General features: G+C 43.4%; 1 protein-coding gene across 2 annotated transcripts in view; it reads left to right on the top strand.

The window, feature by feature from the left end:
- LOC144507289 (latent-transforming growth factor beta-binding protein 2-like) overlaps positions 1 to 20686 on the top strand; it is a 447226-nt gene that overhangs the window by 262359 nt on the left and 164181 nt on the right. For both annotated transcript variants that reach the window (XM_078234343.1, XM_078234344.1), the window contains exon 15: positions 3543 to 3641. In XM_078234343.1, the coding sequence (XP_078090469.1) occupies positions 3543 to 3641 (99 nt within the window). The remainder of the gene's footprint in view (positions 1 to 3542; positions 3642 to 20686) is intronic.

The following is a 20686-nucleotide window of genomic DNA, read 5'->3' on the forward strand; positions in this document are numbered from 1 at the left end:
TTCGATGGTTGGTACTGGGCAGTCAGATCCCTTCAACACTTTATTTAGATCTGTTGGACTTCAGTATGTTTGTAGCTTTCCTCATTGTTTCACTGCTACCATGCTGCTAATCCAGTCTATAGGAGTCGTCACTTTTTGATTACTCCTCTCTTTTCCAGCCCTTGTATCTTGTCCTTTAGGTTCACTTGAGGGCAGCAGGAACTCTCTCAGCAAATGCCAAATTGGCCTTACACTCTCATCTACTTCTGGATGGTATTCTCCTGGTAGACATCCCAACCCTGTAAATACATCTTTGAACTCCTCTGGGAACTCTTCTGCCATCAATGGTTTTGTGTGCTATGAGACATTGTGAATTGCTGTTGGCATGTTTAGTGTTCACAATCGAAGAGTTGCTTCAGCTGAAATGAGTGGCCGTTGTCTCCCATCTATGATCTGGAACTCTAAATCTTCTTTCTTGCTGTCAGACTAACCTGTCCTCTCAGTGTGCCATCATATAGCTTCAATTTTACTTTCCATCACTTCATTTCAGATCACCATGTTGAACCACTTCAAAAAGATCTATGAAGTCATTATGTTTCATGAAGTACCTGTGTCAATTGGACACTTTTATTTTGATACTCTCCCTCTGTGATCATCACTGAAACAGTAACAAATCATTTGTCGTCTATGGATCTGACTGAACCAACATGTGTATCATGTATAATTCTTCATCAGGCTTGTGTGCTGATATCTCTCCAGTGGACATCTATATAGGATTGTTTTGCTTTCCACTGCTCAAAAATGATTAATCTTCTTGCAGTTAAAACAGTTTCTCCATCCTTATTTTCCCATGCATGCTGTAATGATTGTGTGGCCAAATTCCCCTCCAACTTGATTTTCAAGTGTGCTGCTGACACCACCATAGTGGATTGGATCTCAAACAATGACGAGAGAGAGTACAGGAATGAGATAGAGAATCTGGTGAACTGTGCGGTGTCAGTAACCTCTCCCTCAATGTCAACAAAATGAAGGAGATTGTCATCGACTTCAGGAAGCATAGTGGAGAACATGTCCCTGTCTATATCAATGGGGACGAAGTAGAGATGGCTGGGAGCTTCATATTTTTAGGTGTCCTGGTCCCCCTATGCAGACACTATAGTTAAGAAAGCCCACCAAAGCCTCTACTTTCTCAGAAGACGAAGGAAATTTGGCATGTCAGCTCCAACTCTCACCAACTTTTACAGATGCACTATAGAAAGCATTCTTTCTGGTTGTATCACAGCTTGGTATGGCTCCTGCTCTGCCCAAGACCACAACAGACTACAAAAGGTTGTGAATGTAGCCCAAACCAGCTTCCTATCCATCAACTCTCTCTACACTTTCCACTGCCTCAGCAAAGCAGCCAGCATAATTAAGGACACCACGCACCCTGGACATTCTCTCTTCCACCTTCTGCCGCCGGGAAAAAGATACAAAAGTCTGAGGTCACCTACCAACCGACTCAAGAATAGCTTCTTTCCTGCTGCCATCAGACTTTTGAATGGACCTATCTTGCATTAAGTTGATTTTTCTCTACACCCTAGCTATGACTGCAACACTACATTCTGTACCCTCTTGTTTCCTTTTCTATGAACGGCATGCTTTATCTGTATAGCACGCAAAAAACAATACTTTTCACTGTATATTATTACATGCAAAGCTGGGCTGAAAAATGGCAAATGGAGTTTAACCCTGATAAATGTGAGGTGATTCATTTTGGTAGGACTAATTTAAATGTGGATTACAGGGTCAAAGGTAGGCTTCTGAAGGCTAGAACATAGAACAGTACAGCACAGAACAGGCCCTTCGGCCCACGATGTTGTGCCGAGCTTTATCTGAAACCAAGATCAAGCTATCCCACTCCCTATCATCCTGGTGTGCTCCATGTGCCTATCCAATAACCGCTTAAATGTTCCTAAAGTGTCTGACTCCACTATCACTGCAGGCAGTCCATTCCACACCCCAACCACTCTCTGCGTAAAGAACCTACCTCTGATATCCTTCCTGTATCTCCCACCACGAACCCTATAGTTATGCCCCCTTGTCATAGCTCCATCCACCCGAGGAAATAGTCTTTGAACGTTCACTCTATCTATCCCCTTCATCATTTTATAAACCTCTATTAAGTCTCCCCTCAGCCTCCTCCGCTCCAGAGAGAACAACCCTAGCTCCCTCAACCTTTCCTCATAGGACCTACCCTCCAAATCAGGCAGCATCCTGGTAAATCTCCTCTGCACTCTTTCCAGCGCTTCCACATCCTTCTTATAGTGAGGTGACCAGAACTGCACACAATATTCCAAATGTGGTCTCACCAAGGTCCTGTACAGTTGCAGCATAACCCCACGGCTCTTAAACTCCAACCCCCTGTTAATAAAAGCTAACACACTATAGGCCTTCTTCACAGCTCTATCCACTTGAGTGGAGAGGGGGGGGGAGGGGGGTGCTATGTATATGCAGCTTCCCGGGCACCCCGGCCAGCTGCCTCCAGGCACCTCCCAAATACATGTCTCCAGCAGGCATTCATTGTAGCAAAAAACTTCGGTAGAACTGGCAAGATCCTGACAAAAATGGATGAATAACTAGAAAGATAACCTTCCCTGTTTTAATAAACAAAAAGCTATTAAAGTTTGCAATACTTTATCCAGCATAGCAAACCCTTTTCTGCTGTTTGTCACAGTGAAATCCTTCTACTGCTGTAAATGCCACAAAATGGCACGCATACTAACTTGCGTAACAAAACTTTGAAAAGGGTCAGGATGCATTCACGGGATGGGCAGATATTCAGAAGCGTTTGACCAAATTAAAAATAATCAATCATTAATAGAACAATTGAAAAATTGAGCAGTGTTTAAAGGTACTATATCAATGTCACTAGCAGGGGGATGTGCCTTATTCCATCTACTACCAAGATTACAAATGTTATTCTCAGCAACATTGCATGCCTTTGGCTCCTCTCGTGGTCTCCAGCACTGTAACCCGTTTTCCATACTTTGGTTCACTGAAGATATAGTAAATCCCTTCTGCAAGTCTGCTGAGCTCCTCAGCTTGCAAACTCAACCATAACTCCCCTGCTTGCCACCCTGTCTGTGCTCATTTCATTAATCTATTAGTTCTACTTTTGTTGATCTACACTGGCATTTTGTCTCTCAATGCATTGAATTTAAAACTTTTCCCTTTGTTTACAAGCCTCTTAATGCTCTGATCTCGCTCAATGTTTCAATTTACTCTAGTCCTACATTTCATTCCATATCCCACAGACTGTGTTTCTGAAGTTCTCTTCCTCTGTTTGTTACTTGTCAGCAGAACTCGAACTTTTCTTCTGGAACTCTTCAACTTTGTACATCCCCTTTGTCTTTAAAAACCTTTGTGAAGCTTAATATTTTGTCTGTGCTTTTAGTCAACTCACCTAATTTCCAGCCACAATATTTTTCTTTCCTATGGATTTTCAGACTTAATTGTTATTTCCACAGTTCCATTCCACAGAATGGATTAGTTTATGAACTGACAGTTTTATTTTCCTACAGTGGAAGTAGTAGTGAAGACAAGCCCACCTACATTGGTACACGTTGTTCCTGAACCCACAGCGAGACAGGTGGCTTCAGTATTTGCAACAGAAATCTCAGGTAAAACCTAATTGTACAGAATACATTTTGGACCTACATTCATCATAAACACGCTCATATGTGTATAAATTGGTAAAAATAACAATGGATTTTGAATGACAGAATACTGTCTTGAACTGAAAATAACTTATAAATTGAGAATTTTCATGTGAAGCAAGACATTTTCATAAATTTGAGAAATTGTATGAAAAAAAGGTAGGTGAAGCATTTATTTTGTACTCTGAAAATAAATGTACCTGTTGTATCAACTGGACTACACAGTTTGAAAATCATCCATCACTAAATTAAGAAGTCTGGCCCTGTGTGCTGCTGAGATTACCTGGCCCCACTGAACGTCAATGAACTTTTGTCCATATCACTGAATCTCCCACTGCAGGTCCTGTTAAATTGGAGTTGTAAAATCTTGGCCTCAGTCTTTAACAATAATGTAAAAATAAGGATATAACCAACATGGAAAATAACCCATTTCTTCCATTCCCTTCCTATCAGCATGGTTGCCTTATGGTATGTCAGCCTGCAATTAAAGATGTGAGCTGGGATTCTCTGATCTCGTATACCCTGCCACTGCTGAAGAAGGGGCTTGGAGCTCCGAAAGCTTGTGTGGCTTTTGCTTCCAAATAAACCTGTTGGACTTTAACCTGGTGTTGTTAAACTTCTTGCCAAAAATGAGAATAGAGAATTTGGCACTCAGCCAAATTTCCATTCCCTGCAGCAGGACCGGAGAATCTCAGCCACGGGCGAGGTTGGGGAATTCTGGCCATGGTTTCTCAACTCCAATTACTGTGTTTGTTAGAGTGAAGCTTGAACCTGTAATAATCTTCTGTCACCAATCACCTTTTTATTTACAGTGATATGAGTGCCGTTCAACAGCTATAGAGTTCAGATCAGTCCTGAGTTTATCAATTGCTGGCGTGAGTGGGGCCAACTGGTTTTAAATCCCCCCGCTGCTTCTTCCCTATTGGGTGAACTTTAACCTGCCTAATAGGAGAGTTCACATTCAACAAGGCAATGATCCTCCGTGGCCATCATAATGTTCCTTCCCCCTTCAAGTCCACTTCTTCCCCCGAATCCCCGCCGGGGGGTGGTCTTCTCTGCCGCTTAACGATTAACCTGGGGTCCACTGGAGGCGGCACCAGATCAGGGGGCGTGAAGCAGCTGGGAAACCTTCACTTCCAAAGACAGTGCCGCAAAGCCACCAACTCTGGCTCTTCATGAGGTCTTGCTTCAGTAGGGGTGCTTTTAAAGTAGTTGAGGGATTTTGCCTCCTCTACCCTTACAGACTGTGAGTTTCAGCCCCCACAATCCTCTTGGTGAAAACTGTTTTCCTAATCTCCCACTAATATTTCACTTGAAATATATGCCCCCTAGTCACTGATTTCTATGCTAAAGTAAATGCAACCTTCCCATCCACTTTTTTTCAGGCTGCTCACAACTTTGTACATCTCAATCAAATCTCCCTCAGACTCCTCTTTTTGAAGGCGAACCACCCTAGCTTATCCAATCTTTTCTCACCGCTACAATTTTCCAATCCTGGCAACAAAAATCTCCTTCTATATCCTCTCTAATGCTTTCGATAATGAGCTGACGAGACCTGCACACAGTATTCAAGTTGCAGCCTAACTAATGTTTTATATAGTTTTAGCATACCTGACAGTTTATCCCTGTGTGAATAAAGATTTGTTTTTTACATTTTGGGGTTTATTTTGTTATCCTGTGAAGCAGGCTTGTTTCCATGTGTGAATCTGCATGTGTCATTAATTTAGTTAAACTGAAGACAGTGGGCTTTGAGGCTTAGGACATCAAAGGGGTGTAGATGTGAAGGACATAAATTTGGAGTAAATATAGTTAAGCTGAATTTTCCATGAATAACTATGACATTGGTAGAAATTTGCATTAGGAGATAAAGAAGGTTTGTTGTGTTCAGTTGTTAAATTTCAAAGGGATGTTGGCTATCATTTTTGGTAGCAAAAGCCACACAAGCTTTCTGATAACTGATAGCCAAGTTCCGCACACACGAGGACGGTCTCAACCGGGATATTGGGTTCATGTCACACTATTTGTAACTCCCACAGTTGCGTGGACCTGCAGAGTTTCACTGGCTGTCTTGTCTGGAGACAATACGCATCTTTTTAGCCTGTCTTGATGCTCTCTCCACTCACATTGTTTTGTTTCTTAAAGACTTGATTAGTTGTAAGTATTCGCATTCCAACCATTATTCATGTAAATTGAGTCTGTGTCTTTATAAGCTCTGTTTGTGAACAGAATTCCCACTCACCTGAAGAAGGGGCTTAGAGCTCCGAAAGCTTGTGTGGCTTTTGCTACCAAATAAACCTGTTGGACTTTAACCTGGTGTTGTTAAACTTCTTACTGTGGGAGGAAACCAGAGCACCTGGAGGAAACCCACGCAGACACGGTGAGAATGTGCAAACTCCACACAGACAGTCACCCGAGGCTGGAATTGAACCTGGGTCCCTGGTGCTGTGAGGCAGTAGCGCTAACCACTGTGCTACCATGCCAGGGGCTGGCCAGCAATCGGAAGCCGGCAGACAGGGCCATTGTGCATGCGCCGATCTCAGCACTGACAGTTCGGCACATGCGCAGTGGCCTGCACAGCGCTATGCTGCCAGCCTCCCGGGCAGGAATAGGCCCCGCCAACAGATTTCTAACATGATTTACGCTATTGCACCCTGCAGTGCACAGAGTGTGGGAGATTCTTCTTTGAACTCACACTGAAAAAACCAAGGTGATTTAACTTCAGTTTTCATGCGAATTCGACACGTAGAATTTTTTGGGGAGAATCCCAGCCCAGATCTTTGATGAATGTAAAGTGCATTTTGGATTAAAGTACTGGGATGGTAGCATGTAAAGCATAAAGTGTGCTGTTCCTATCCATAGGTAACCTGTTCTGTGAATAGTTTTAGTTTCCTACAGTTAAGTTTCAAGCTCATAGTACAATTAAATCTATTAAGTGAAGTGCATTTGCATGACACCACCTAATGAACCCTAACAAATCTACAGGAGGAAACTAATTCCATTACAATTCAATCCCCTTCTGGGCTATACAAACACTCTGCAGCAGCATGCTGAGAAACAGAAAACACTGTTAATGAAACAAAAAAGAGTCTTGTCAGGAACACTTGTCAGAAAAAAGAAAAACAATAAAAAGCATAAAAAGAATGAGGTGACCCATTAAGGAGCAGATCGGAGGAAGCCCCTGTTGAGATGTGGCGCTGTGATGTCTGCAGTGGCTAGCTCATAGCCCAGCATTTCATTTTCTGGAAAGAAAACAATTGCACTTGATTATATTAAGACAGACCTAATACTTGAAGTTAATGCAGATCAGATCTAATTTTTATTCTGCTATTTCTCATTGCCAGCTCATTATTCTTTGGTTAAACTTTCCAATCACACTTCCAGTACCATAGAGCTGAATTTTACGGGACACCTGCGGGCAGTAGCAGCCAAGTAGAACTGTAAGTTAGGGTGCTGTGCCATCAGCAGTGTGTCTGCTCCTCCCCCCAACATGAACTTGCAAGCCCACCTGTGGCCCAATTGAGGTCTTTAAGTGGGCAATTAATGCCCGAATAAGGGCATCATCCTACCACTGCTCTGAAATAATGGGGCTGGTAATCAACATACAGTCTAGCAGGTTTAATCCTGCATACCGTTAGCCAGTTTAAGGGGGAAGAGGGGTGCCTCTTGCTGGGATCCTGCCCTGGTGCCAATTGGAGGGCCCTTCCCACAATTATGCCTCCCCATGTCCACATTCCCAACCTCCTCACTCTGTCTAATACATACTCTCATTTCCCCCACCCCCCACCCCACCTCGCTGGCTGGCCACAGTGAGATCTCAGGTGTTCTTGATTGTCCCAGTCCATCATTGAACACTGTCTCCTTAGCCTACCTGCAGAATCAACAATGGCTACCCTTCCTGCAGACACTACCTGCGTGCAGAGATCCCTTCCTCTGAATTTGTATCTAGCTCACTGAAGCTTCCTCCTGGAGACAGACTGAAGTTTCAACTCAGACTATTTAAAGGGCTGTTGCCTAAAAAATTACTCTGGGGTGCAGGGAACCAACCCTCTGCATATAACCCAGTCCATAATATGACATATGTGAAATCAGGATCTTACACTATTTCTGCAGACTGAGGTTTCCTGTTTAAAGTCATTCTCCTGTATTAATAATGTATGGAATGGAATTTTTGACAGGTATGTAAAGCAGACAAATCCAAATTACTAGTCTCAGGAAGGAAGATAACTTGTCTTCAAAATGAAAAATTATACATTTATTTGCTATGCAGCTGTTCAGGTTGGAGGGAATTTTGTTGTGTGTCTGCCCTATGTAATACATAGCCTGCAATCATTTGGTACTCACATTAAGGACAGAGAGGAGAAAAAAACAACCCAAATTGTCATTTACACTTTTTGGTGAGCACAGACTAATTATTCCAAAAATATAAATTGTGTGTAGGTACTTGGAATTTCAGTGAGGTGCTACATTTCAACTTTGGTTCAGATATTATGATGTGTTTCTAATATTTAAATTAATCAAAATGAAATGAAATATCAGTGATTGAGTTTAAGGCAGTGCATAATTAGGAATTCTCATTGACAAATCAGAATGATTAATTTGGAGTATTGCATTTGAAAGAAAGCTGCAAAATGGTCAGGACTAAACTCAGCAGGTTGTGAAGTTGCTAGAAAGATAGGTAAATGGTAGAAAGGGAGGTGCAGCGTGAAGGATCACTAAGGCTAAAATCACTTCCATGATAAGAGAGCACATAATGAGTGGCAAGCAGGCAGTAAGGTACTTTAAGGACAGAATTTAATGATCCCCAGTTGACAGGTTTGCAGCCTAAGGGGCTGGTAGAATACATAGGTGGCAACCCCACCCCCGTTAAATTTGCCCTCTGAGTAGTAAAGGGATCAAAGAATGTAGCTGAAGTTGGGTATAGGCTCCGGTAGTAGCTGTGAAGCGATAGCCTGTATAAATATTGAGATTAGACAAGCATGTAGTAAAAGCAGAGTGGTTTTAATGGAGGCTTTCATGTGGATTGGGAAAAGCAGACCAGCACGTGTCAGAAGGGTAAATTTCTTGAATATGCCCAAAGGGAAGTGCCAAGGTGCCCCTCGGCATGGGCACTTTGCTCCTTGGGCAGTGCTGGGAGCACTGGCTGGCACTGCCAGGGTGCCCATGCCCAGAGGGCACCACACCCCTGCCGCCCGACCCCCTTGGGGGCCCCCGATTGCTCCCCTCTTCATTCTGGCGGGGTCTACCGCTAGCTCCCCGAACGTGGGGATCCCCGGCGGAATGAAATACTCCTGGTGGGATGGGAGATTCGATCGGGACCTAAAAGGTCCCAATAATTAACTTATCTACATATTTAAAATAGATTTTAAAAAGATTTAAATTACTCACCTGCCTTCCCGCCGGTTTCCAATGTGGTCTGGCGGGCGACTTCTCGCCGGTTCTGGGAGATATGCGTGCATTCCCCGCGCAAGCGCAAATCCCATTCAAGACCGCAGAAGTGCGTCTCCTGGCCGGACCCGCCAGAAAAGTGACGGGTGTGGGTGGAAGAACCGTGGCCCACATGTGGGTTTGAAGGCTTCCCTGGCCAATGACACTAAAAGTGATGGCAGCACTCAATTTCTTTGCTCCCTGGAGTCTTTTCAGGGAGCAACTAGGACTTGTGCAGCATTTCAATCAGCAATGCATCAGTGCATCCAGGAGGTGACCAATGGGGGAGGCACGATGGCACAGTGGTTAGCACTGCTGCCTTACAGCACCAGGGACCCGGGTTCAATTTTGGCCTCGGGGAGAGGCCTCGGACACAGACAGTCTCCTTGTGTCTGTGTGGGTTTCCTCCAGGTGCTCCAGTTTCCTCCCACAGTCCAAAGATGTGCCGGTTAGGTTGATTGGCCATGATAAATTGCCCCTTCGTGTCAGGCAATTAGGACTATTAATATTTGGGGTTATGGGGATGGAACCTAGGTGGGATTGTCAGTGCAGGCTCGATGGGCCAAATGGCCTCCTTCTGTACTATAGATTTTATGATTCTATGCCCTCTACAGGACAGCCCATCATTATGTGAATGTAGCCTGTCGAAGGGTGGAAAAGCTGCAAAGACCGTCATGAGCTGTTCGGTCGCACTGGTTGGTGCTGTGACTGACAGGAGAATAGCCAGGCTCAGAGATTCACAGACTTCACAGCTATCTCTGGGTTCCCGAGAGTTCAGGGAGAAATAGACTGTACCTATGTTGTCAATGTATCAACAATTGCATGCTTTGGCAATTACAGTGTTAACCCAATTGCATTATTAAAGGTAGGTAATGAGTAGAAATGGACATAGCTGGAACAGTTGGAAGAACCATAAGGGGTTTGGAACTCCACTGAGCTGCATGAAGAATAAACTTTGCTGAAGCAAGCTTCAGTAAGGCCTTTGACAAAGTCCCTCATGGCAGACTGGTGCAGAAGGTGAAGTCGCATGGGATCAGAGGTGAGCTGGCAAGGTGGATACAAAACTGGCTCAGTCAAAGAAGACAGAGGGTAGCAGTGGAAGGATGCGTTTCTGAATGGAGGGCTGTGACAAGTGGTGGTCCTCAGGGATCAGTGCTGGGACCTTTGCTGTTTGTAATATATATAAATGATTTGGAGGAAAATGTATCTGGATTGATTAGTAAGTTTGTAGATGACACAAACGTTAGTAGATTTGCGGATAGCGATGAGGACCATCAGAGGATATAGCAGGATATAGATCAGTTGGAGACTTGAGCGGAGAGATGGCAGATGTAGTTTAATCTGGACAAATGTGAGGTAATGCATTTTGGAAGGTCTAATACAGATAGGAAATATACAGTAAATGGCAGAACCCTTAAGAGTATTGATAGGCAAAGGGATCTGGGTGTACAGATACACAGGTCACTGACAGTGGCAATGCAAGTGGAGAAGGTAGTCAAGAAGGCATATGGCATGCTTGCCTTCATCGTCTGGGGTATTGAGTTTAAAAATTGGCAAGTCATGTTGCAGCTTTATAGAACCTTAGTTAGGCTGCACTTGGAATATAGTGTTCAATTCTGGTCATCACACTACCAGAAGGATGTGGAGGCTTTGGAGAGGGTACAGAGAAGATGTACCAGGATGTTGCCTGGTATGGAGGGCATTAGCTATGAGGAGAGGTTGGAGAAACCTGGTTTGTTCTCACTGGAGCAACGGAGGTTGAGGGGAGCTCTGATAGAAGTCTACAAGATTGAGAGGCATGGACAGAGTAGATAGTCAGAAGCTTTTTCCCAGGATGGAAGAGTCAATTACTAGGGGGTTATAGGTTTAAGGTGTGAGGGGCAAGGTTTAAAACAGATGTATGAGGCATATTTTTTACACAGAGAGTAATGGGTGCCTGAAACTCGTTGCCGGGGGAGGTAGTGGAAGTGGATACGGTAGTAACTTTTAAGGGGCGGCTTGACAAGTACATGAATAAGATGGGAATGGAGGAATATGGTCCCCAGAAGGGTAGGGGGTTTTGTTTAAGTCGGGCGGCATGGTCGGTGCAGGCTTGGAGGGCCGAAGGGCCTGTTCCTGTGCTGTAATTTTCTTTGTTCTTTGTTCTTTATATTCAGGATAGTTTTCTACAAGAATATATCATACAATCAACAAGGAAAATGCCACATTAGATTCAGTAATGAGCCAGATTTAGCTAACAGCCTGGCAGTGCATAACCACTTATCTAGTAGCAATTACGTTCAATGTACTGCTTGAAAAGTTGAAACATGAAACAGCTAATAAGATTCTAGATTTTGGTAAGGCTGATTGCAATGGGGTGAAACTGGGCAAATCTGTTAATGGGAAAAACGACAGAAGATCAGTGGAAGGTGTTCAAAAATAAGTTAATGTGCTACCAAACCTATTTCTATCCCGAAGAGCAAGAGTTCCATTCGCCAAAAAAGCCAGCCATGGGCAACTGAGATAAGAGGCAACCCAAAACTAAAATAATATGCAGACAAAAATGTAAAAATGCACATATCCTGGTGAATGAGAAAGGTGCCTAGAGCAGCAAGGGGTGACAAAGCAGATAATATGAGACATCAAAAGGGAGTATGAAAAGAAACTTGCAAGGGATATCAAAATCAGCACAAAATACTTCTGCAATTACATTAGGGAAAATGAGGATGGTCAGGAACAATGTGGACCCAACAATTGATAACATTAATGTTATTAACATTAATAATGTTATTAATTAGGTTGCATGTGGCACCCCAAGGAAACCAGGGACAGGGACTCAACAAAATTAAAGTAAGCAAAAGAACAGTACTGGAGAAATTAATGACACTAAAGAGAGACAAACCCCAAGGACTAGATGGTCCAAATAGCCTTCTCTAATACTTTACAAAGAATATCTTACAGCAAACACATGTTATAATTCCAGAAACAACTAATTGGGAGAGTTTTTAGTTTAACAATATTATACAAGTATTAATGTTGAAAAACAAAAAAGCAGATGACCACTTGCTGTAATAGTGAGAAAAATCCAGACCAGATTAAATGTATTCAGATTTCTTTTAAACAGAGAGTGATATTGTGCATGTCAATATCACTTGCTTCAAAGCAGGGAATCCAGATGTGGAAGCTGGCTGATTTTCGGCTCAGCCTCAGCCCATATTTGTTTCTCTGTGACCCACCCAAACCTGACCTGATTCATGTCCAAGCTGATGAGCAGGCGTAGGAATTCCCCATACTGGGCCTCCTCTGCATCGCCTGACAGGCCTGACCTGGCAAGGAAGCTATCCCTTCGCCTGCTCAAACTTCCATCTAAAATTGCTGATTGAATCCTGATTATATCATTGGGATCCGATCTGTATATTTAAAGAAGGATCCTGCTGCTTTTCCTGAGGTTGTGCCGGTTGACTACTCAAAAGAAGTAGGTTGACATCAGAACATGGTGAGAAGCAGTAGCATCAGAGAGCTAAGTAGCTGTCATCTTTTTAATCAATTCCCAGCAGGTGTTAAATTCAAAGTCTTGGATCATTTCTGAAGAATAGAAACACAGAAACATAAAAAACAGGTGCAGGAGTAGGCCATTTGGCCCTTCGAGCCTGCACCACCATTCAATATGATCATGGTTGATCATGCACTTTCAGTATCCCATTCCTGCTTTCTCTCCATAGTCCTTGATCCCTTTAGCCGCAAAGGCCACATCCAGCTACCTCTTGAACATATCTAACAAACCGGCCCCAACAGCTTTCTGTGGTAGAGAATTCCACAGGTTCACAACTCTCTTAATGAAGATGTTCTTCCTCATCTCAGTCCTGAATGGCTTACCCCTTATTCTGAAACTGAGAACCTCGGTTCTGCACTTCCCCAACATCGGAACATTCTTCCCGCATCTAGCCTGTCCAGTCCCATCGGGATTTTATATGTTTCTATGAGATCGCCTCTCATTCCTCTAAATTCCAGTGAGTACAAGCCCAGTCGATCCTGTCTCTCTTCATATGTCAGTCCTGCCATTCCAGGAATCAGTCTGGTGAACCTTTGTTGGACTCCCTCAATAGCAAGAATGTCCTTCCTCAGACTAGGAGACCAAAACTGCACACAATACTCAAGGTGTCGTATCTCCCTGTATAAATGCTATACTCAGACCCTCTTGCTATGAAGGCGAGTATGCCATTAGCTTTCCTCACCATCTGCTACACATGCATGCCAACCTTCAACGACTGTTCCATCATGACACCCAGGTCACGTTGCACATCCCCTTTTCCTAAACTGCCACCATTCAGATAATAATCTTCCTTTTTTGACCCCCAAAGTGGATAACCTGACATTTATCCACATTATATTGCATTTGCCAAGTATTTGCCCACTCAGCCAACCTGTCCAAGTCACCCTCCAGTCTCTTAGCATCCTCCTCACAGCACACACTGCCACCCAGCTTAATGTCGTCTGCAAATGTGAAGATATTGCATTCAATTCTTTAGTCCAAATCATTAATGCATATTGTGAATTGCTGGGCTCCCAACACTGAACCCTGTGGTACCCCACTAGTCACTTCCTGCCACTCTGAAAAGGACCCGTTTATTCCCACTCTCTGCTTTCTGTCTGACAACCAGTTCTCTATCCATGTCAATACATTACCACCAATACCATGAGCTTTAATTTTGCTCACTGATTTCTTGTGTGGGACCTTGTCAAAAGTCTTGTCAAAAAGTCCAGATACACAACATCCATTGGTTCACTCTTGTCCACTCTACTGGTCACATCCTCAAAAAATTCCAGAAGATTTGTCAAGCACGATTTCCCTTTAGTGAATCCATGCTGACTTGGACCGATCCTGTCACCACTTTCCAAGTGCTCAGTTATTACATCCTTAATAATTGACTCTAGCATTTTCTCCATCACCGATGTCAGGCTAACCGGATGTTGTGTAACCTGTTTTCTCTCTCCATCTTTTTTTTTAAAAGTGGGGTTACATTAGCTACCCTCCAATCCATTGGAACTCTTCCAGCGTCTATTGAATCCTGGAAAACGATCACCAATGTGTCAACTATTTCTAGGGCCACTTCCTTAAGTAATCTGGGATGTAGAGCATCAGGCCTGGATTTTAATCCCAGCAATTTCCCCAATACAGTTTCCTGACAAATAAGAATTTCCTTCAGTTCCTCCTTCACGCTGGATCCTCTGTCCCCTAGTATTTCTGGAAGGTTATTTGTGTCCTCCTTAGTGAAGACAGAACCAAAGTATTTGTTCAGCTGATCTGCCATCTCTTGTTGCCCATTATGAATTCACCTGATTCTAACTGTAAGGGACCTACATTTGTCTTTACCAGTCTTTTTCTTTTTCACATATCTATAGAAGCTTTTGCAGTCAGTTTTTGTTTTCTGCAAGCCTACTCTCGTATTCTATTTTCCCCTTTTGAATTAAACCCTTTGTTCTCCTCTGCTGGATTTTAAATTTCTCCCAATCCTCAGGTTTACTGCTTTTTCTGCCTCTTAAGCAGTGTATAAGACGTACTAACAATCATGGAATTATACCTTAACATGTGTCATCAACTTAAGGAAAGATGATAGCAAATTGAAATGAAAAAGATACATGTTACTTGTCTCTGATTTCAGATCCTTTTCTGTCTGGACAGTAGCATCAACAAAGACCTCCTTGCTAATGATCCTATTCTGTGCAAACATAGTGTGAAAGTTCATTTGAAAGTCTTGCTTACATTAAGGGCTTGATCTTTTTGTTTTATCAGGAATGGTTCTTACATGTAACCTGCTGGTATTCTGACATAAAAATTCAAGACCCCCAGCTATAACCTAAATATAACAATCCCATGTAAATGGTTACTTGATCTTGTACCATGAAATCAGTTTTCAGTAAAGAAAGGAATGCTGGGTGGTAAATTTGTTGGCTGCTTGATCCCACTTCACTGCCATAAGATCTCACCAGATATTTTGCTTGTTTATTCTTTTAAATAAGGTCTAAAGCAATAAACATTGTTACACATTCTGTGCTGAGTATTGTCTAGGATGGGAATATCAGTGCTCGCAGAATAAGAAAGTAAAGGCTTGCATTAAAATAGTGTCTTATGCCATCAGGACAGGTCCAAATTAATTGAGCATGTGTTCATTTGCTGTTTGCAAGTCTTGCTGTGCGCAATTTGACTGCTGCGTTTACTGACATAATAAGCATTGGTGTTTAAAAAATGACTCTTGTCTTCAAAGCATAACCTACATCATGTGGTACTAAGTTACAGTCTGATGCATACATTTGTGTTTTATAGGGGTTGAAAGCAGTAGGGAGTTGTCTCAGACCATTTATATAAACCTATTTTAATCATCTTGGTTACCAGCTGCTTTAGCACAGAGCACAAAGTGGACTTTTTTAAAATCTGCAATAAAAGTAGATGGAACAAAGTTTGGATTGTTTTGTTCAGATTATATTATTTTGGTAGAGTTGCCAGGTTGATATAAAACCAAATTAGCTATCACTGTGGAATCTGGAATTTCCAGCACCTCATTTTTATCTGACAAATGTGACCGAATTAACAAATGCTTCAAGTTTATACTTTAAGTAACAAGCATTGATTTAAAGTAGTGATCTTTCAGCAGCAATCTTTTGAAGTAATACTGAGTGCGTCTGAGTAAGCCATCTGTGCTGTTTTACTGCTGAATAGTCTGCTGCTTTAAGATTTTAGTACATTTTTTTAACTGCATTTTGCTCATGTTTACAACTGCAACTATAATTGCACTTTGTACTATTATGCTGTCTGAAGAATTAAGGTCAACTTTTATTCAGCAGAAGAGAGATAATATTAATTCTCACTCAACTAACTAATCTATCCCAAACAACATCATAAGCGATAATATAAGAATGCACGTAAAATGAAAAATGGCTCAATCGATCAAGCATATTCTGGAGATTCATTCTGGAGATCTTACCAAAAACATTTTAAGTGCCGAACAAGTGTGAAAACGGGAGAGAATCACACCCATTTTTTGGGCGAGCTCTCAGACACTATCTTATGCCATTTAGAGAAAATAATGAGGCTTAGTGTGATTCTCACCAAAGAGGGAGTGGACGAAGTCTATTCACGCCGGAAGTCAGCTGCTGACTGCTAGAGGGTGCCATTGCGCATGCGCTTGATCTCCCAATGCAGTGTGTACAATAGTACAGTGCATTAGGAGATTGTTACTTCCTCGGGCATCACCTTCACCTTCCTCACTAACGTGATCATCCTGCCAATCGCAGCCCCCCCCAATTGTGACCACCCTTGTTCACTACACAGCCACCGTCCGCCCCCACCCCCCAACCCAGTCGATTGCTGCCCCGGCGATTCCCGATTGCAGAGTGTGCAGCTCCGCATGAGCTGCCTCCCCATCAGGCATTGCCTCCTCCCCTTGGACCCTGCCCCCACTCTTAGACCGCACCCTTTCGCACTGCCCGGTGCCTGGTGGGCAGTGCCAGGGTGCCCACTATGCACTGCCAGGGTGCCAGGCTGGCAGTGCCAGGCTACCTGGTGGGCAGTGCCAGGGAGCTAGGCTGGCACTGCCAAGGTCCCAGGCTGAAAGAGCCAGGCTGGCATGCCCAACGGCACTGCCCCTGCCCCTCTGTCCATGACCATCTGGGGGCCTCAATGGCCTCCGGTCCCAGTAGCAAGGCCATCACGCCTGATCCCTGTTGCTGGAGACCAAATGTGATCCTTGCCAGTGAGGACCTACATGCCGATCAACTGCCGGTAAGATCGCCTCCTCAGTGCTATTAATCATGGATTGATTAAAAATGATACTAAAATAGGGTGGCAGTCAAGTCAGAGGATGAACCAAGAATTTAGAAAAGGAATTATGTAAAAGCTGCAGATCAATGGGAGGTGAAATTTACAATGGAAAAGTAGAAGCTTCTACACATTGGTTGAAAATTGATGAGATATTACTCCATGGATTTCATAGTGATGTGGAAAGGTATCTGGGGATGAAAATAAAAAAGTGGCAAGGAGCATTGGAACAATATAAAAGAATATTAAGAAAATAATGCAAACCAGGACATGAAAAGGAGAGTTTAGAAGATGTAGGATTACCAAATATCTCGATGGGTAGAGGTTGCATGTATGCCACCATGCAGATTGTATCCAAAATAAAGTTGGCGAGTTAGAGGCACAAATTACTGTAGGGGTATAATAACTAATCTAGGTATGGCTTACATTAGGGTAGAAAAGGGAGCTCATCATTTGAAAAGTGTTTCAAAGGGATAAATAACAAATAAATGAAAAGAAAAATACACCAATACAACTCTAAAATGTGGTGATATAGGGAGTTTACTATGGGAAGCTGGACAGCAGAAAAAATTAAAATAGTAAAATTTATGTTAGCTCAGCAAAAGAGATATTTATTTGCTTTTGACAAACATTTCATTGCAGCAAGAAAATATTCCTAAACAACTGCTTGTAGCTGAACATAGATTAATACAAAGATTCATTGTCACATTGTTCAACATATTTTTGGCAAACTTGTTCAGAGGTTACACCAGCATTAGGAGATTAGTATCAAATTTCGTAGATGGCAGGCTTTACAACATTTTAGGACAAACATGTTGTTACAGAACTTTTGAAAATGGATGGCTGTTATTTTAATAAAGGATCTCATTTTATAGAAAATACTTTCGCCAGGATTCTCTGGCCTCTTCATGTTATTTTTCTTTGTGGCGGGAGGCAGCACGCCGTTGGCCGGTGATGGGATCTTCTGGCCCCATCCTTGTCAATTACATTTCCCAGTGATTTCACCCCATGCCGCCGTGGTGGGAGTGCGTCAGTGGCGGGACCAGAAGATCCTGCCAGGGTGAAGAGCTGGAAGGTCGCGTCCAATTATTTAACCATGAGAAGTTTTTATAAGATATGTGGCTGGACATTACAGCATCCAGTTGGGCATGTTTTGGGCAGGGGAGCACAAAAAATATTAAGGGGTGGCATGTCTACCACTTGCTTGCCAGAATTCCACCCCAGAACTCTCTCCCATGAGTTAATAGGTAGGTATCAAACTTGACAGCCCACCTGATGTATTTAAATAAAAAATTAAAGGTCCATTGGAGTTATGAACAAGTGAATTGACTGTGTATACACACTTGCCATACCATATACGGTTGGAGTGTGCAGGCCATTTTTAAAAAACATTTTTGTAAAGGGAGGAGGGAAGGAGCGCACATCATGTGGGGGCACCCTTTGCACATCCGGGGCACCCCACCCAATATATTACCCCATCCCACAATATATAATTCCCCCCCCAATATATTATCCGCCCCCACCTCAGACTTTGTTCCTCGCTACCTGATCTCTAAAACACGCACTCCCACCCCCTTCACCCTCCCCTCCCAGGGCTGCCTGATCCCTCCTATCCAACACCCCTGACTTATCTCTGTCAGAAATGCCATGGCTGCCTTCCTTGTCGATCTGCTTGTAGTCCCAGTGCCACCCACTACTGAGTTCTGGCGATCAGATTGAGCAGCAGCTCTCAATGGTAGGACCTCCTCCCACTGAGGGGTGGATATCCCATTCTGTTTAGCCCAGCAGCAGTGTATTATGGTTGTGGGACTGCCTTTTTTGGGGTATGTTAGCTGCAAGCTGATTCTTGCAATAAGGAAGATGGATGAACAATTTGTGCACCAGCTCTGTAAGATCCAGCCCGTGATTTTATACGCGTTAGTAGGAAAATATTTCCAGCAAAACAGTTCAATGTAGTATTCAATTCGAACAACAAAAAAATATATTTGCATACCACCTTTATTGTAATGAAATGTCCCAAGGTGCTCCATAGGAACATTGTAAGATAAATTTTGACACTGAGCTACATAAGAAGAAATTATGGTCCAGTCACAGGCAGGTGGAAAATTTGGTCATCAAGCAAAATATCCATTGACATTCGGCAGGAATTTCCGGTCCCGCCCATGATCCAGGTCTATGTCAAGTGACCAAAAGCTTGGTTAAAGAGGTAGATTTTAACAAGTGTCTTAATGGAAAAAAGTGAGATAGGGAATCCCAAGAGCGTGGGATCTACACAGCTGAAGGTAAAATCACCAATGGTGGAGCAGCTACGATTGGCCATACACGAGGCCAAAATATCTCGCAGGGTTGAATGAGATTACAGAGATAGTGAAGTGAGGTTTAAGAAGATGGTCTGCACGAGTCGGGGATTATTTTTACATTCCAGTCTGATCCTAGAATAGTGAACAGTTTTAGCAGATGAGAATAGGGCCCAATAGTGTTTTTAAGTGGTCCAACCAGATTTGGCAGTGGATGGTTGAACAAGTTGTCCATCATATCCTTTCATGTCTCTGTGCTTGGACCTAAGTGAGCAGATTTGAGGGCTGTGAACAATTGAAATGGTCAGGGTGAGAGAGAGTAAGGGGAGTGACCTGCCAAAAAAATCTAAGTGCCGAGCGAGCATGAAAACAGGAGAGAATTGTGCTTTTTTTGAGGGGGTGAGCTCCAAGACGCAATCGTACAGCACTTAGAAATGAAGAGCCCATATGTGATCCTCACCAGCAGGGAGAGGGGTGGAGCCTATTCTCGCTGAGAACCTGGCTACTGAGCTCTCAGGGCATCGTTGCGCAGGCACCCCAATCTCCCAGTGCACTGTGCACACACAGTGGTATTGAGAGGTGTCAGCCCCTCGGACATTGCCCCCACCCCCTGATTGTTTCCCCGGACATCACACCCTTCCCCCCCAGCCACCACCCCAAACGTCGCCACCCTGGCTGATCCTGATCCCCACCCCCACCCCCCCGATGCAGCCCAAACAGCGCAGATCCCACCCTGATCATCGTCCTGGCTGATGCTGATTCCCATCCCTCTGTCAATTGCCTCCCCAGTCAATCGCCGCCCCTGCCGATCCCCACCACCTCCCCAATGGGGACAAAAAGCATACATTCATAGAGAAGGAAAGGAGAGAGTGCAGAATGTAGTGTTACAGTCATAGCTAGAGTATAGAGAAAGATCAACTTAATGCAAGGTAAGTCCATTCAAAAATCTGATGGCAGCAGGGAAGAAGCTGTTCTTGATCGGTTGGTATGTGACTGCAGACTTGTGTCTTTTTCCCAATGGAAGAAGGTGGAAGAGAGTATATCCGGGGTGTGTGGGGTTATAATTATGCTGGCTGCTTTTCCGAGGCAACAGGAAGTGTAGACAGTGTCAGTGGGTGGGAAGCTAGTTTAAGTGTGGACTGGGTTCATTCACGACTCTTTGTAGTTTCTTGCAGCCTTGGATAAAGCAGAAGCCATACCAAGCTGTGATACAACCAGAAAGAATACTTTCTGTGGTACATCTGTAAAAGTTGGTGAGAGTCATAGTGGACGTACCAAATTTCCTTAGTCTTCTGAGAAAGTAGAGGCATTGGTGGGCATTCTTAACTATAGTGTTCACATGGAGGGACCAGGACAGGTTGTTGGTGATCTGGACACCTAAAAACTTGACGCTCTCGACTTTTTCTATTTTGACCCACTGATGTAGACAAGGGCATGTCCTCCGCTACGCTTCCTGAAGTTGATGACTATCTTCTTTGTTTTGTTGACATTGA

This window comes from Mustelus asterias, chromosome 18, assembly GCF_964213995.1.
Source record: "Mustelus asterias chromosome 18, sMusAst1.hap1.1, whole genome shotgun sequence".
NCBI classification, from domain to species: domain Eukaryota; kingdom Metazoa; phylum Chordata; class Chondrichthyes; order Carcharhiniformes; family Triakidae; genus Mustelus; species Mustelus asterias.